The 18,509-nt window shown below is 46.1% G+C and overlaps 1 protein-coding gene and 1 pseudogene across 4 annotated transcripts in view; one reads left to right on the top strand and one right to left on the bottom strand.

Annotated features, from left to right (window-relative positions):
• Positions 1-18,509, top strand: part of Rbms2 (RNA binding motif single stranded interacting protein 2) — a 48,934-nt gene that overhangs the window by 17,522 nt on the left and 12,903 nt on the right. For all 4 annotated transcript variants that reach the window (XM_021174656.3, XM_029482794.2, XM_029482792.2 and 1 more), the window contains 3 exons: positions 10,521-10,693; positions 15,587-15,645; positions 16,423-16,514. In XM_021174656.3, the coding sequence (XP_021030315.1) occupies positions 10,539-10,693; positions 15,587-15,645; positions 16,423-16,514 (306 nt within the window). In that variant the 5' untranslated portion in view covers positions 10,521-10,538. The remainder of the gene's footprint in view (positions 1-10,520; positions 10,694-15,586; positions 15,646-16,422; positions 16,515-18,509) is intronic.
• On the bottom strand, positions 6,491-6,958 carry LOC110303545 (large ribosomal subunit protein uL24 pseudogene; annotated as a pseudogene).

Below are 18,509 nucleotides of genomic sequence, written 5' to 3'. Positions count from 1 at the left end.
CTTTAATCCCAGCACTTAGGAGGCAGCGGCAGGTGGATTTCTAAGTTCGAGGCCAGCCTGGTGTACAGAGTGAGTTCCAGGACAGCCAGGGCTATACAGAGAAACACTGTCTTGAAAAAAAAAAATATATATATATATATATTTTTTTTTTTAGGGCTGGAGAGATGGTTCAGCGGTTGGGAGCGCTGGTTGCTCTTCCGTAGGTCCTGGGTTATATTCGCAGCACCCAAGTGGCAGCTCACAGCTGTCTGTAGCTCCAGTTCCAGGGCATCTGAATTCCTCACACATGCAGGCAGAGCGCCAATGTGCTTAAAATAAATTAAAAAATAATTTTAGTTGTTTAAATGTGTATGTGTTTGTGTCTGTGTGTGGGTGTGTAGGTACCCACAGAGACCACAGGCCTCAGATCCTTCTGGTGCTGGGGTTATAGGTGGTTAACTGCTGGGGGGTTGTAAACCATAGGATGTGGGTGCTGGAAAACAAAGGCATTTGTAAGAGCACAGAGTATGGTGGTGTACACCTTTAGTACGCAGCACTTAAGGAGGTAGAGGCAGGTGAGTTCCAGCCAGGCAAGTGTGTGTGTGCACACGCATGCTAAAGACTGAACTAAGGTGTATGCTAAGCAATCACCCATCAGTGAGCTACCCTCCAATGCCCATCCCACTGTGAGCATTATTGCTTCAAAACAGACCTGGGGAGTTATGAAATGAGTCAAATCAAGCTAGATTAAAGTATAGGGAAGCTGTTCTTGGGCTGGTTCACGTCCAGGGAAGTTACCATGGGGAGGGAGACATGGTGAAGGGGGAGAGGGGAGAGAGAGAAGAGGGGACCAAAATGTCTGGGTTATATAGGGAAGAGCTTCTAGGGGAAGCCCTGGGCTGGAAAATTGAGGGCAGAGAGCAGGATATGCCAGCCATACCTAGTAAGAGGTAGGGACTGAGGGATGCTGGGAGAACCTGGAGGCCAGGTCTACTTTGGTATGTTAAATATGTACCACAGCCCCCTGTCCCTGGTCTGAAACCCAACAGGAACTTTTCTATTTAAAATTATCTACGGTCTCCTGCCGTGAGCACGAAACCTTGAATACTTTACCGCAGCCTGGAAGATTCTGCCTACTTTCTTCTTCATTTTATCCCATGTCTAGTCCCCTCGCCGCACCGTATGACTTTTGACCATGTCTCTCCCTTTCTCTGAAACGGTATTTTTCTTTTCAAATTGTTTTTATTTGGGGTGAGGGGAGGTGTTTTTTTGTGTTGTTTGAAACAGGGTCTCACTGTATAGCCCTGGCTGGCCTGGAACTCACTTCAGATAGGCAGGCCCTGAACTCGAGATCCGCCTGCCTCTGCCTGCTGAGCTCTGGGCTTAGGAATGACCCACTTCTTTGGCTCTCTAAATAACCAGGTTCTCCCCCTTGGTTTTGGAGTCTTATTTAAAGTTTGAAGTCATGTTTCAGAAGAGCCTGATAAAAGTAATAGGTCAATGCCCTGTCCCTATTTCTGCTGTGTTGGACATAGGGTCTCCTGTGACTAAGGCTGGTCTGGCTAAGGGTGACCTTGAACTCTTTCTGCCTCTGCCTCACCCCCCTCAAATGCTGGAATTGCAAAGGTTCACCACCTTGCCTGGCTCGGTGCCTACGTTGCTTTCTGTTTGCTTACTTGCTTGCTTTTCACAGATTTGTAAAGGAAAATAAAAACTCCTAAGTGGGTGAGGGAGGTTCTCAGGGAGGAAGATCCTCAGCCTGTGTTTTAATTACACTATATAGTTAAATTATAGCTAAAGTTAAATATATAAACTTGTGAAAAAATGTATAAGATATAGAAGCATTGTCCATTCTATTGCTGAATGAATAATTAACAGCTGAGTAGTTTATTTTTATTTTTATTTATTTACTTATTTTTTTTTTATTTTTTTTGAGACAGGGTTTCTCTGTGTAGCCCTGGCTGTCTTGGAACTCACTCTGTAGACCATGCTGGCCTCAAATTCAGAAATCTGCCTGCCTCTGCCTCCCGAGTGCTGGGATTAAAGCCATGTGCCACCACTGCCCAGCAACAGCTGAGTAATTATCCAGAAATTAATCTTATTAAATTATGAATAATCTTTTCTCATCTGAAAATGAAGACCTTATGTTAAGTATGAAATAGTGGGATGTAGCCTGGCTGTTGTGGCTAGCCCAGTCTGTGAGAAACCCTAAGGCTCCTTCCCAGCACAACATAAAACTGATTATGTATGCATGCGTGTAGCTTCAGCATCCAAGGGGTGGAGTGGGGGGGGGGGGGAAGGGGGGGATCAGAAGTTCCAGGGCATCCTTGGCCACTGTCTTAGTTCAGGATACCACAGCTGTGATGGGAGAAGCCCCCTCCGAGAGTCAGGATTCTAGGTATGAGCAACCAACCACTCCTGCCTAAATCCTATTTACAGAAATGGGACCTGCAAACTGACAAGGCCGTGCTTTAACGTTTACCCTACCACGTCAACCACCAGAGCCTTTTCCAGCCCTTCAGACTTGCTGAGGTCTGAAGGGTTTGGATCTGAAGTGTTTTCCTTCCTTCACTCTTGTGGAAAAATAAGAAAAAAAGTAGGAAATGACAATAAAAGCGGATGTTTTAGTGCTAGTAAGACTAATCTTCAAAAAAGATCCTCTATCAATCAGTTTAGACCTGCTGGCTTACTTCTGTAATCCTAGCTCAGGACGCTGGAGGATCTGGAGTCTAAAACCAGCTTGGGTTACATGAGGAGGTCAGTGTCAAACAACAACAACAACAGCAACAACAACAACAGCAAGACATTTTACATCTCTAGGCCACTGGATGTTCTAATGCTAAATCTAGAACCAGACAGGTTCATCTCCCATAAAACTAAACCGTTAAGTGTCATATCCTGGGACAAATGGCTGAGGTATGTACTGAACATATCACATCAAACCTGGCAGCCAGGTTCTTCCAGCATCTCTCAGCCCCTACCTGTTACAGGGTCTTCCTGGCTTACATACACCTCTCCTTACCCTGAACTATCCAGCCCAGGGGACTGGGCTGCCTTTCCTATATATTCCAGCCAGTTTGGTTACCCTGGGCCTGCAGGCTCTTCCACCCAGTTCTTCCCCTCTTTCCCTTCTCTTTGTCTCCCTCCCTCTCCCCACATGGCCCAGCTCCATCTGCTCAGGTCAGCTCTGTCTCTGAGACAGCTCTGCACTTGCTAGCTGCCAGGTCTCACATTTTGAGAGGGGAATTGTGCTCCTGCCCACCTGCCTGCCTGCCTGTCCGCCCCGTGTCTCTTCCTCTTCTCCCTCCCTGTTCTTCTCTTCTGGGTTCTCACTGTTGCCCAGGCCCCCTCAGCCTGCCCAGTAGCTGGGATGACAGGCCTGTGCTACTGCTTTTAAAGACACTGACTGAAGCAGGGGTAGAGAATTAAGTGTTTTGCAATCTAACGACAACGCAAGAGGATTTGTTTAATTTGGTTTATTTGTGAGTATCAGACCAACTCTTAAATCTAGTAGGTGTTTTTAATGATTGGGATAGATCTTTTTGCCTATTTTTTGAGGGGTGGGGCACAGAGATGAAGCTTGAACCTAGGTTCTTACACAGCTCATATTAGGTAAGGTCTCTGCTACTGAACTAAATCTCCAGCCATTAAAGGGAGAGGACAGGGGACAAGGAATGGTTTATTCTAAGCCTTGAGATGGGGTCACATATAAGCCAGGTTGGCTTTGAACTTCTGATCCTGCTGCCTTCAATTCCCAAGTGTTAGGATTATAGGTGTAAACCAACATTCCTCTTCTTTGCCTATTTTTAAATCTTATTCAAGACTGGATTTAAGCACGTTTTAGAAATAGACTTCTTGTTTTATAAATAGAGGCTCATAGTTGGTGAAAGTCATTGACAGCTCCAGGTTAGAGGGATGGCAGTAGACAAGTATAGACTCGGGAGCCATGTGACACAAGTTAAAATTAAGAGTCTGGGCCTTGGGAACTCAGTAGCTAAAGCACTTGTCATGCAAGTGTGAGGACCCAGAACCCAAGTCCGCTGGGCTCTCCAGCTCTCTTTGCAATCTCAGAGCTCCACTGGCCACCTGGTCTGGCGAGTGAGGCAGGAAACAAGAAAGAGACCCTGCCTCAAGAACGGTGAGGCCCCAGCCCTGAGGTTGTCCTCCAATCTCCACATACCTGAAAAGGCACATAAGCACCCACACTCAACAGGCATGCATGAGTACACACACAGCACACATATTCACAATGCTCCACATTTACTGTGTAACCTTGAGATTAAAGGAGGTGTCTTAGTTAGGGTTTTACTGCTGTGAACAGACACCATGAGGGCTGGCTTACAGGTTTAGAGGTTCAGTCCATTATCATCAAGGTGGGAGCATGGCAGTAGCCAGGCAGGCATGGTACAGGAGGGGCTGAGAGTTCTACATCTTCATCTGAAGGCTCCTAGCAGAATACTGACTTCCAGAAAGCTAGGATGAGAGTCTTAAAGCCCACGCCCACAGTGACACACCCACTTCAACTAGGCCATACCTACTAATAGTGCCACTCTCTGGGCAGAGCATATACAAACTATCACAGGAGGATTGAGACCAGCCTGGCATATACTGCGGGCACATCTCAAATTTTTTAAGAAAGTAGAGGGCCAGCAAGTGGCTCAGCCAGTATTGGTGTCTGCCCGGTGAACCCTGTGTGATTCCCCAGGATCCACAATGCAGAAGCAAAGAACCAAGTTACCCTCTGACCTCTGTTAAAAACCAAATTAAAATTAAAACCTAAAAGTGGAAGAGGTGGCGCACACCTTTAATCCTAGCACTTGAGAGGCAGAGGCAGGTGGATTTCTGAGTTTGAGGCCAGCCTGGTCTACAAAGTGAGTTCCAGGACAGCCAGGGCTATACAAAGAAACCCTGTCTCAAAAAACAAAACAAAACAAAACAAAACAAACAAACAAAACAAACAAAAACCCCCCAAGAATATAAAACCATGTTAACAGGACAGAACAGCTGCAATGTTTTTACTCTGATAATTATGCATTTCATAAAAATTAAAGAATAATTAATATTGTATGCAAGGATAGGGATACTATGGTTTATTTATTTAAAATTTAAAAATGCACTGGGCAGTGGTGATACATGCTTTTAATTCCAACACTGGGGAGGTAGGCAGATCTCTGAGGTCAGGGCAGCCTAGTCTATGGAGTGAGTTACAAGACAATCAGGGATACACAGAGAAACCCTGTCTTGAATAACTAACTAGTTAACTGTAACTTTAAAATGACAAGGCAGGCCGAGCAGTGGTGGCGCACGCCTTTGATCCCAGCACTCGAGAGGCAGAGGCAGGCGGATTTCTGAGTTCGAGGCCAGCCTGGTCTACAAAGTGAGTGCCAGGACAGCCAGGGCTATACAGAGGAACCCTGTCTCGAAAAACCAAAAAAAAAAAAAAAAAAGACAAGGCAGAGGCTGATGGCACGTGCGTGTATTCCCAGCCCTTAGGAGGCTGAGCAGAAGGATTATGAGGTCTAGGGTTTAGTATCTTAGTATTCTATCTTAGGTTTTAATTTTTAATTAAAAACTATTCATGTGTATGTGTGTACAACAAAGAGGGGTACACAAGCTACAGTATGCACGTGGAGATCATAGGACGAAGGTTCTCTCCACCTGCCTTTATTTGGGTTTGAACTCAGGTTGCCAGGGTGTGTAGTGAGTGTCCTTACCTGCTGGGCCAGTTCACCAGCCTGATTCAGCATTTTACTTAATCTTTTTAAAAGATTTATTTATTATTTTTTTTAATTTTCATTTTTTTAGCCATTTTTTTAATTAGGTATTTTCTTCATTTACATTTCAAATGCTATACCGAAAGTTCCCTATACCCTCCCCCCCACCCTGCTCCCCTACCCACCCACTCCCACTTCTTGGCCCTGGCATTCCCCTGTACTGGGGCATATAAAGTTTGCAATACCAAGGGGCCTCTCTTCCCAATGATGGCCAACTAGGCCATCTTCTGCTACATATGCAGCTAGAGACACAAGCTCCCGGGGGTACTGGTTAGTTCATACTGTTGTTCCACCTATATTATTTGTTTATTTTATTTATATGAGTTCACTATAGCTGGTTGTGAGTCTTCATGTGGTTGTTGGGAATTGAATTTCGTAGGACCTCGCTCACCCTGGTTGGCCCCGCTCAATCTGGTCAACCCCGCTTGCTCAGTCCCTGCTCGCTCTGGTCCAAAGATTTATTTGTTTGTTTGTTTGTTTTTATTTATTTATTTATCTACTTTTAAAAAAAGATTTATTTATTATATGTAAGTACACTGTAGCTGTCTTCAGACACTCCAGAAGAAGGCGCCAGGTCTCGTTACGGATGGTTGTGAGCCACCATGTGGTTGCTGGGATTTGAACTCCAGACCTTCGGAAGAGCAGTCGGGTGCTCTTACCCACTGAGCCATCTCACCAGCCCTATTTATTTATTTTTACTTAAGCAGTCTTTAATGAAAGCCGTGCATGAGATGTCTCTACTCCTGCATCTTCTCGATTGTTTCTTCCTTGTATTTGCCCTTCTCCTTTCCTTCTTGTTGGGACTTGGCTTTCCTCTCCAGGATCTTCTTGCGGTCCTTGTCCAGCTTTAGCCTGGTGATAACCACCTTGCTGGGGTGGATGCCCACGTGGATGGTTGTGCCATTAGCCTCTCGCTGGACGCGTTCGATGTAGATGACGTACTTCTTCCTGTACACTTGGACCACCTTGCCACTCTGCTGGCCTTTGTAGTGTCCGCAAACAACCTGAACTTTGTCATCCTTCCAAATGGGCATAGACCGAACGTTATACTTCTGTCTCAGCTCTTTGGAAAGAGGGGAAGACACGATCTTCCTCCGAATGTGAGAGGGTGCGTTGAAATGCCGTTTGCGGTTCTTGCTTCGGTCAGAAGTCACAAAGGGATTGAACTTCATTTTGGCGGCTGCGATCCACCGATGGCCGCAAAAGGAAAGAGGATTTATTTATTTATTTCCGAGACAGGGTTTCTCTGTGTAGTTTTGTCTGTCCTGGAATTCACTCTGTAGACCAGACTGGCCTTGAGATCAGAAATCCACCTGCCTCTGCTTCCCAAGTGCTGGGATTAAAGGCGTGCACCCCACCGCCCGGCCCAAAGATTTATTTATTATTATAAATAAGTACACTATAGCTGTCTTCAGATGCACTAAAAGAAGGCATCTCATTATGGGTGGTTGTGAGCCACCTCATGGGTGCTGGGATTTGAACTCAGGACCTTCAGAAGAGTAGTCAGTGCTCTTACCTACTGAGCCACTTTGCCAGCCCCTACTTAATTGTTTTTAATAGAATATATTAACTATACAGAAGAATTTCATTTTTACTTTTTTTTTTTTTAGGACAGTGTCTGTCTGTCTGTCTGTCTGACAGACAGGTAGCTCTGGCTGTCCTGGAACTCACTCTGTAGACCAAGCCAGCTTGAACTCAGCGATTCGCCAACCTCTGCATCCCGAGTCCTGGCCCCTGGCTCTCTATGACATTTTGTACATCTGTATGATGCATTTTTATCACACACACAGTTCTGTTACCGCCAGTCCCTTCCCTCCTCTCCGCTGTCCCCCTTTCTATTCTGTGTGTTCTCCTGAGGTTCACTAGGGCTATTTATGAGAGTGTGGGTGGAGTTTGTTTATAGACGCATGCACACTTTACCCGTTGGTATCCCACTAAAGAAAATGTCTGCATTAGCCCTCAGCATTTACCCTCTTCTGTACTCTCTGTTCTTGTCCTTTCAAGGGAAAGTATAGACGTCTTTTTCAAAACCTCTCCCAGGAATTGCTTATTGCTTCATGTTCTTTTAACCACTTTGCTTGGATCCTTGTTAGCACATACTTTTCTTTCTTAAGACTTATTTATTTATTTTATTTATTTGAGTACCTTGTAGCTGTCTTCAGACACACCAGAAGAGGGTATCAGATCTCATTACAGATGGTTGTTGGCCACCATGTGGTTGCTGGGAATTGAATTCAGGACCCCCAAGAGCAGTCAGTGCTCTTAACCGCTGAGCCATCTCTCCAGCCCCCATACTTTTCTTTCTTTCATCTCTTTTTATTTCATATGCATTGATGTTTTGGCTGCATGCATGTCTGTGTGAAGGGTGTTGGGTCCCCTGGAAACTCTTTGTGGGAGTGTATTTAAATACATTATGGGCAGACATAGTTGGGCACTCAGCCAGCAAGGCTGGCCCAGGAGGAGTCTGAAGTCACCCTGGGATAGCTCACATGGGCTTATATGAGTAGTATGGACTACAAAGACATTCAAACAAGCAGAGATTTGCAGAAGAGGCTCAGGCCAACCCATCTGCCTGGAAAAGACACTCCCCAACCTACTGAGCTGTCTTCAGGTTGTGCAGTGTGCCTCATGTGTCCAGCTTTCTGGACACCTATGCTGGGGTGTTATGGCTGTCTTTATTCTTTTCTGCTTCTGTAAGTAGCCCCTCGCTCATACTTCTGCATGTAACCCCCCCAAAAAAACCTCACTGGTTTACCAAGTTGAATTTTGAAAGTTGAAGGCCTGCCTGGGCAACATAGTTCATGCCTCAAGCTAAAAAGTAAAAAGGACTGAAGATGTAGCCCTTCCCTAACATATAGCCAAGGCCTGGGTTCAGTCCCCAGCACCGCACAAATCAGAAGTCATTGTGAGATATTCCACCTGTTCTTTCAATCGTTCCTCTCGGGGTCAGTCAGTAGTCACATGGAGTGGGCCATTTAAGAATTCACTGAATGACTGAAATAGCCCAGAGGGTCTCATGAGCAATTAGTGGGGAATCTGTTATTGCACAGAGAATGTGAACCTTCACTTATTTTGGAAGTATTATGACTGGAACACAAGCAAAAATATTCGTTTATGTTACACAACCTAGAGGCCACTAGCTTCGGGACATATCGTATGGATCGTCCATATCAGGTCACTTGGGTGAATCTGTGAGACTGTAGGTTTAAAGAATATGATAATAATTCTATAAGTTGATTTCTCGCATCTTCACAAATACCTATGCCTGCTATGCACCAGGAACTATGGCTTCACATATGGGAAGGCTTTTCTCTTGCCCTAGTGGTTAATAATGACGTTAAGGGCCCCAGGTCGACAATGAATTTGGTGGCAAATGAGTGGCTACCAGAGCTTTGAATTGTAACCAGGTGTGGTTGCACACATAAGCAATCCCAGCATTGAGGAAATGAAGCCAGAGGTGTTAAAAACTAGCCTGGGTTATATGGGGTCCTCAAACAGGAAACAACACAAGGATTTTTTAATCATATGGGTTTAGTTTAGGGTGTAGAGCAAACTATAGCTTTTTGGTATTCTTCCCACTTCCTCTAAGAATATTCAGTTTCCTAGTCGCTCACACATGCAGCCTCATTTTTTTCTAACCTATTAGAAAAAATACTTGGTTTGTGTCATCTTTCTGGGAAGTCAATTACTTAGGGGATTTCTCCGTGTTTTGTCTCTTGAACTCTTTTTTTTTTTTTTAAAGATTTATTTATTTATTATATGTAAGTACACTGTAGCTGTTTTCAGACACACCAGAAGAGGGCATCAGATCTCATTACGGATGGTTGTGAGCCATCATGTGGTTGCTGGGATTTGAACTCATGACCTTCAGAAGAGTAGTCGGCGCTCTTAACCGCTGAGCCATCTCTGTGTACCCCTGGCTGTCCTGACACTCTGTAGATCAGGCTGCCTTCAAACTCACAGAGATCCACTTCCCTCTGCCTTACAAGGGCTGGGATTAGAGGTGGGATTAAAGGTACCACCACTGCTCTGCTAAATAATTTATTGTGTGCATTTGTGCATACAATTGTGTGCACATGTGAGTGTGTGTGGGCATGCACAGTGCACATGTGGAGGTCAGAGGACAACTTCTAGGAGTCTCTCTCTTTTTTTTTTTTTTAAAGATTTATTTATTATTTATTACATGTAAGTACACTGTAGCTGTCTTCAGACACTCCAGAAGAGGGAGTCAGATCTCATTACGGATGGTTGTGAGCCACCATGTGGTTGCTGGGATTTGAACTCTGGACCTTTGGAAGAACAGTCGGGTGCTCTTACCCACTGAGCCATCTCTCCAGCCCTCTCTCTCTCTTTTTTAAAGATTTATTTATTATTATATCTAAGTACACTGTAGCTGTCTTCAGATGCACCAGAAGAGGACGTCAGATCTCATTACAGATGGTTGTGAGCCACCATGTAGTTGCTGGGAATTGAACTCAGGACCTCTGGAAGAGCAGTCAGTGCTCTTAACTGCTGAGCCACCTCTCCAGCCCAGGAGTCTGTTCTTTACCCCCATGTGCATCAAACTCTGCTCATTACGTTTGGTGGTAAGCACTTTATGCATTGAACCAGTGAGATGACCTATCTTATTATTCTTTTTAACTGCTTTATTCCCTTTTGAGTTCATTGCTGTTAATGTTTTGTGTCAATTTCCAGGATGTCTTCCTCAGTCTCCAGTGTGTAAACGCACAGTCTTTCTGACCTTCTGATCTTCGTGTCTCCTTGCAGCTATATGTGGCTCAGCAAATGGCACCTCCGAGTCCAAGGAATAGCACCCCCAACAGCAGTGGTGGAGGCGGCGGCGGGAGTGGTGGGAATGACCAGCTGAGCAAAACCAACCTGTATATCCGAGGATTGCAGCCAGGCACCACTGACCAGGACCTTGTCAAGCTCTGTCAGCCGTGAGTTGCAGCCCCAGTACAGAGGCTTCCAGGGATAGCACGGATTCCCAGGCGCTGGCTTCTTGCCACATGCTCTTAGGGAGAATTGCAATAGTGTTACACTTCTACCCCACAGTCACAGGCACATTCCAGGGCGCTCACGTGCCGCTCTTTTGAGTTTTGTTGTTTTGAGTCAGCATCTCGTGGATCCTAGCCTGGTTTCAGACAAGCTCAACTTAAGGGAGAAAGGGTTTCTTTGTGCTTAGAGCTTGATCTTCTCCTGGGAAGTCCAGGTGAAGGAGCTTGAGGAAGCTGGTCATGTCACATCCATGAAAGGGAAATGGCTGCTTGCTGCTGGGGCTCAACTCCCTTTCTGCATTTCCTAGTCCTGGATTCCAGCCCAGGACCTCAGTACCACAGTGGTTAAGGTCCTCACAGGCATGCTAGGTGCCTGTCTCCCAGGTACCTCAGATTCTGTCAAATTGATAATTACCACTGACCCTGACATAGTTTGACAGAAATATCCCCTTCATCTCCATGGGGTGAATGTATTTTTTTTTTTTTTTTGAACTCCTTGTCCTTCTGTGTCTACCTCTGGGGGTAAAGGCATTTCCCACCCTACCTGGCTATAGCAGCTTTTTATTTTATTCATTCTTTTTTTTTTTTTTTTTTTTTTTTTTTTGGTTTTTTGGCTTTTTTCGAGACAGGGTTTCTCTGTATAGCCCTGGCTGTCCTGGAACTCACTTGGTAGACCAGGCTGGCCTCGAACTCAGAAATCCGCCTGCCTCTGCCTCCCAAGTGCTGGGATTAAAGGCGTGCGCCACCACTGCCCGGCTCATTTTATTTTTTAATCCATCTTTATTTATATGCATGTTTATGTGCTTGTGTAAATTTATGTGCACCATATATATCTGAAGCCAGAGGGCATCAGATGCTCTGGAACTGGAGTTACAAGCAGGTGTGAGCCACTTAATGTGGATGCTGGGAATTGAACCCAGGTCCTCTGGAAGAGCAGCTAGGGAGTGCTCTTCACTGCTGAGCTATCTCTCCATCTGTTCTTGTTTGTTTATTGAGTCGTCCATTCTGTTGTTGAAAGTATTTGTATTATTGCCAGTTTATGGTTATTATGAATGCAAACTGTATGACGGAAACTTACCCCTTGGCGTGCGTGCATGCCTGTGTCAAAATCAATCAAACAAGCAGGGCTATAGTGGCGCCCAACTTTAATCCCAGCACTTGCGAAGCAGAGAAGACAGGTAGATCTCGGAGTTCTAGACCAGCCTGGTCTACAGATGGAGCTACGGGACTACACAGAGAAACCCAGTCTCAGAAATAAAATAAAATAAAATAAAATAATAAAATAAAATAAAATAAAATAAAGGAAGAAACAAACCAGTCAAACAAAAATGTTGGAGTAAGTGCAGGGAGAAGGAATGGGTTGGGTGGAGCCTGATAGAGGAGAGGGAGGGGCCCAGCCTATCTAAGAAGGGCGGCCTTCTTCTGCTCAGAAGGACTTCCTGCCAGCGTCTCAGGGATCTCTTCCTGGGTTGCTGGATCCCAAACTCTGGTGGGCCGGAAGGGGAGGTGTGGCCTGGGACTGGAACTTCTGGTTCTCTGGAAGGGGCTCCTTCTGTGGAGGAGGAAGCAGCACTGACCCAGCTGTTGCCAGCTGCAGTGGAAACTCTAGCTCAAAGTCTCAGGCTGCTGGGCTGCAGCAGGCTCCACCCTGGGGCCTTGATGGGGATAGTGTCCTCTGGCCGACAGTCATTCCTTATGACTCTTTGCCTCAAAAGACCCAAGGACCACTGGTCCCCGCCTCCTTTTTTTTTCTTTGTCAGCCTCCAGGGCATTCTCCAGCTTATTTTGTCTAATCCTCTGGGTTCCGAAGCTGCACCGAAAAAGCTGAAGGGTGAGAGGCAGCCAGGGGCAAAACCAAACTAATCAGGCATCCATGTTCTTTAGGAATAAGAGGAGAGATTTTTTTTTTTTAATGCTTGTTTGGAATATTAATCTCAAATTTAGTTTCTGTCAACTGTTTCTCTTCAGCCCTGTATTTCTGACTTTGTTCAGGGCTGCTGTTCTGTCTCTGACATTTTCACACTTCTGGGATACAATGTAGCGGCTTTTTCCTTGTAGGATACTTCTGACCCAAGATCTGCGCTACTTCATGACTAGAGCTCTGCCAGCTGTCCAGGCCTCTGCTGCCAACAGGGTTTTCCAAAAAGCTGGAAAACACAAATCTCATAAAATACAAAGTGAAAACTTGTCACAGACTAGTTTAACTCATTCCTAAAGGAGACAAGATGGAAAAACCAGGTCAAAGAGCACAAGGAGATATTTGGTGGCACTGAAATGTTGGGATAAGGTTGCCGTGGTGAGGCCGGAACATAGGAAGCCACAGGACTTGTCTGAGATCAGTCATACTAGAAAGTAGCAGAGTTAGGATTTGAGCCGAAGACATTTGTTTGGATCAGGCTGGCCTCTTCAAGGGACCAGTAGAGCCTTGGAAGTAGGGGATCAGAGGAAGCATTGTGATGATGATTTAAAGATTTATTTATTTATATGAGTACACTGTAGCTGTCTTCAGACACACCAGAAGAGGGCATTGGATCTCATTACAGATGGTTGTGAGCCACCATGTGGTTGCTGGGAATTGAACTCGGGACTTCCAGAAGAGCAGTTAGTATTCTTAACCACTGAGCCATCTCTCCAGCCCCTTATTATTTTTAAGATGGTCATCTTTAATTGTATTATTTATGTGTGTGAATATTTTGCCTGCATGTATGTCTGTGCACTGTGTGCATGCATGCATGCATGCATAGTGCCCCCAAGACAGTTATGAGCCACCATGCAGGTACTGAGAATCAAAACCAGGTCCTAGTGTACTTAGCTGCTGAGTCATCTTTTTGGATTTATTTTTATTATTTTTAATAGGATGAATGGTGTTTGTCTTTTTTTGTTTGTTTGTTTTTGTTTTTTCGAGACAGGGTTTCTCTGTGTAGCCCTGGCTGTTCTGGCACTCACTTTGTAGACCAGGCTGGCCTTGAACTCAGAAATCCGCCTGCCTCTGCCTCCAGAGTGCTGGGATTAAAGGCGTGCGCCACCACGCCCGGCTCGGTGTTTGTCTAAAAGAAAAGTAGAATCAAGAATTATTTTTGTGGGCTGGTGAGATGGCTCAGTGGGTAAGAGCACCCAACTGCTCTTCCAAAGGTCCAGAGTTCAAATCCCAGCAACCACATGGTGGCTCACAACCATCCGTAATGAGATCTGACTCCCTCTTCTGGAGTGTCTGAACACAGCTACAGTGTACTTACATATGATAAATAAAAAAAAGAATTATTAAAAAAAAAAGAATTATTTTTGCTAGGTGGATGGTGATGGTGATGGTGATGGTGTATACCTTTAATCCCAGCAGAGGCAGGTCGATCTCTGGGAGTTTGAGGCTAGCCTGGCCTACAGAGTAAGTTTCAGGACTGCTAGTGCTACAGAGAGAAACCCTGTCTTGAAAAACTGAAGGAAAAAGAAAAGGATATTTCTGTTCCTCAAGGAATCCCAACAGAGCTCTCAGCCTTTAGACACAGGCTTTATGTGTGGCCCAAGGTGTCTTAAAATGGACAAATGTGTTGGTATTGTAAGAACTGCGGTCACTTTCAGGTGGTGCCTTTGTGGGGTTAGGGTTATATTAAGGACACTGTGACAGCTGACCTTATCGAGGAATCACTATAGTGACTTTTCCCTTTGTGAGGACAACATCCCCGACAAACAGAAATTTCAGTGAAGAAGGGTTTGTGTTAGCCACACTTTGAGGGGAACATACAGATCATCATGGTGGGTAGGATCTGTGGCAAGAGATGGTCACACTGATGTCAGCAAAGGGCAGCCAGGGAGGGCCAGGCTGTAAAATCCCTGTGACCCATTCACTCCAGTGAGGCTCTACCTCTTACAACAATGTCAGCAGCTGGGGACCAGTCCTCAGCCACGGGACATATGGGGACATTTCCAATGAAAACCACACCAGCCCTTGAGATTACTGAAGCACACATCCAGGTGTGCCGGGGTCGATAAAAGGAAGCTGGGGGATCTTCCGTGAATATAAGCCGGAAGAGAAGGGGAAATCGATGTTTATATCCCCCTCCCTCCCTTCCCCATGCTAGGAGCAGTGCTTCATCCTCTCTGCTGTGCTGGACTGAAACCATGAGCCAAAATCAAAGTGTTTATTTGGTCATTTTGTTTCAGGGATGAAAATTAACACAATAGTTTGTTTTGTTTTGTTTATTTGTTTTTAGACAAAGCTATATAGTCCTTATTGTCCTTGAACTCAATATATAGACCAGGCTAGCCTGGTCCACCTGCCTCTGCTCCTGAGCAGAGGGATCAAAGGTGCCCGCCACTACTTACTGCACAAGTAGCCTTTTTTTTTTTTTTTTTTTTTTTAAGATTTATTTATTTATTATATGTAAGTACACTGTAGCTGTCTTCAGACAGTCCAGGCGCCAGATCTCGTTTCGGATGGTTGTGAGCCACCATGTGGTTGCTGGGAGTTGAACTCTGGACCTTCGGAAGAGCAGTCGGGTGCTCTTACCCACTGAGCCATCTCACCAGCCCCCACAAGTAGCCTTTTAAATTGACTTAGTTTTGGGTTTTTACTTTGTTTCCATGTAATGAGTAGAAAAACTAGCGGAGAAAGACAGGGCTTGGAGTAATCTAGATGATGCCTTAATCTCTGTCCTGGCTGTTCTGGAACTCACTCTGTAGACCAGGCTGGCCTCTGATTCACAGAGTTCCCTCTGCCTCTACCTCTTGAGTGCTGGGTTCAAAGGTGTATGCCACCACACCTGGCTCTTCTCTCTGCAGTTTGTAATCCCTGCCCCCCCTCCCCCCCAGATCATCACCTTGTGTTTTCCTTTTCCTTAGGTATGGCAAGATTGTTTCCACTAAGGCCATCCTGGACAAGACCACAAACAAGTGCAAAGGTGAGAGAGAGACCAGCTGCTCTATGCGCCTCTGTCTCCTCATGCTGGGAGGCTGGGCAGACAGCGCCTGGGAGGGGCTGGGAGGTTTGGGACCTAAAGACCAACAGGTATTTAGACTCACTTGTGGCTAGAGAGCTAGAGCTGAAAATACTGTTAGGGGCGATGCTGGCGGAAGGAAGGAAGGATGTGTGGTGTGCAGTCCCTTCTCAGCTCCCTCTGGGTCAAGTGTCTTTCCCTGGGTGAGAAGGTGTAGGGAGAAGTTTCTCAAAGTCTATGTAAACACCTTTTCTAGGAGTTGGGGGTAACTGCCCAGTAGGTGTTCTTTTTCGATGCTGAATAGTTGTGTGGGGGGGGGGGGGCGGTCAGGGGTGAGGAGGCGGGTGTGTGTGTGTTGGACATCTCTGAGGAGGGCAGCTTCCATCTGGTACCGGCTTGCTGTGCTGTATTCCTCCCTCCCTAGATTTCTGGGGGCTGTCTGCAGAGGAGCTGGAGGGTCTAGGATTTAAAACCTCAGGTCTGAAGCTCTAGGTTTTTTCTTAATGAGGAGAAAGGCAGAATACTAACCACAAGGTGTTCTCATGTCCCTGGGCGTCCTTAGCCACAGAGAGGGTCTGAGCTCTGGTGAGGGGTCCCATGGACAACTCTCAGTCTCCCTCCCCCCCCAAACCCCCACTCCATCATTTACATAGTCCATACCTCATCTTCTGTTTCCTGAAAAGCCTGGGCCTCCTATCTCTCTTATATCTCCCACCTCCCGTGACGCTGTTTCCATTCCAGGCTATGGCTTTGTGGACTTCGACAGTCCATCATCAGCACAGAAGGCTGTAACTGCACTGAAAGCCAGTGGTGTGCAGGCACAAATGGCAAAGGTAGGGTAATACCCTCCCCCTCCCCAGCCCCATCTACCTCTCCAGGGATTACAGTCAGCATCAAAGTGCCAGTTTCAGCTATGTTGGAATGTCCAGGAAAGTGAAACTGATGAGCAAGAATTGTCTACAGTGCTCAAGTGTGTGAGTGTGCGTGTGTGTGCATGTGTGTGCATGTACATGTGTGTGGTGTTTGTGTGTGTGTATGTATGTGCATGTGCATATGTGTGTGTGTTCATGTGCACAGCAGTGTGGAGCCACCTGATGTGGGTGATGGTGATTGGACTCAGTTCCTTGCCATCTCTCACCCTCTGCAGTGCCTTCTGGTAGCATCTGGACACAGGCATGACAGGCCAGGGTCCACCTGAGCTGCTAGAGAAGACTGTGCAGTGTGTGGCAAGCAGGAGAGCCAGGCCTCTCGGCACTCCACCCTGGCCCCACTTTCCTAGGACAGATGGTTCTAGTTTTGCAACATTCTCTGAAGCCCAGTTGTGCAACTTAGGTTCTGAAGAGTGCTTTCCATGACCTGCCACTGCTCCCATGGGACAGGGAGTGAGCTGGGGAAGGGGCTGGGGGAAGGGGAGGAAGCTACAGCAAGAAAGGAAGAGAACTGAACCTTCTGCTTTGATCTCCCTAGAGATGAAAATGTTGTATGCTCACTCTCTGTCAATCCCTAGAAAGCTAGAAGCCTTTCTGAAATCCTCTCAACCATACTGAGGCACCTTGAATACTCTGATGAGGCTGATAAGGGTAGAGTTACAGTGGGTTGTACATCACCGTGAGGTGCTGGGAATTGAACTCAGGACCTCTCAAAGAGTAGCCATCGCTCTTTTAACCATCGCTCTAGCCCCAACATAGCCATTCTTTTCTCTAAAGGGGAAATGAAGCTGGGTGTGATGTCTCAGGTCATCCCAGCACTTGGGAGGCAAAGATAGTGAGAGTTTGTTTTAGGCCAGCCTGGGCTACAGAGTTAAGACCTTGCTTGTCTCAAAAGAGAAATGGAGAAAGAGAAGAGCAGGAAGAGGAAGAGGAAAAGGAAAAGGAGGGAGAGGAGGAGGAAGAAGAGAGAAGGGCAGGAGGTGAGTGGGTTGGAGAGAGTACACTGGCTGCTCTTCCAAAGGTCCTGGGGTCAATTTCCAGTACCCACCCACCCTTTACCTTTAAAGGCATCTTAACTCTAGTTCCAGGGAAGTGCCCTCTTCTGGTCTTTCTGGATGCTTATATGCACACCATACACAGACATACATACAGGCAAAAACAAAAAACAAACAAACAAACAAAACCACCCATCGATGTTAAGTAAAAAATAAATTTTAGGTGGAAAAGAAAAGGGAAAGAAACGGAAGTTGAAAGTGGGATTAAGGTTGCTGAAAAGGACTGACTAAAGCAGTGTAATGATTGACAGGCTTGAAAACAGCTCTGGAGCGGGTGTTGTGCACACACCTGTGATCCCAGCACTTGGGAAGGAGACAGAAGGAGCAGGAATTCAAAATCAAGCCCTTGGGCAGAACTGTCATTGAGCCCTCCAGGAACCTCCACCCTGCCCCTAGTACAGCCTCTCCCTGGGGCTCCCAAACACCTTTGGGATAAATCACTGCACAGCACACCCTGCCCTTTCTGTTTCCTTCCTGCTGCCCTCCCTGCTGCCCTCCCATCCGCCAGTGACCAGGTAGCCCCCTTAGCGGAGTCTGCTGTGGCAGAAGAGAGGGTGAGAAATCATTCTGAACTATGGAGTTGACAAGTCAGGAGAAAGAAATCTAACCTCGGGGCCAGGCTACAGGGCAAGAGGAAAACTTGTTCTGCCTGCTTCTTAAAGAGACAGTGGGTTGGTGGCTTGTGTTACTGGATTGTACAGCAGTAGACGTGGTAAATTTTATAATCTCTCTTCCTGGTCTAGGTGTGGAGTGCACGGTGAATTCTGGGTATTACAAACAGAAGGTTCTCTGTGTTTGGATCCCCCCTTAGTGCTTCTCTTCTCAAATGTTATCCTTTGCATGA

Source organism: Mus caroli, unplaced genomic scaffold, assembly GCF_978045245.1.
Source record: "Mus caroli unplaced genomic scaffold, Mus_caroli_1 scaffold_9, whole genome shotgun sequence".
Taxonomy (NCBI): domain Eukaryota; kingdom Metazoa; phylum Chordata; class Mammalia; order Rodentia; family Muridae; genus Mus; species Mus caroli.
The sequence above is the reverse complement of the archived record's forward strand: the minus strand, read 5'-3'. Positions and strand labels throughout refer to the sequence as shown.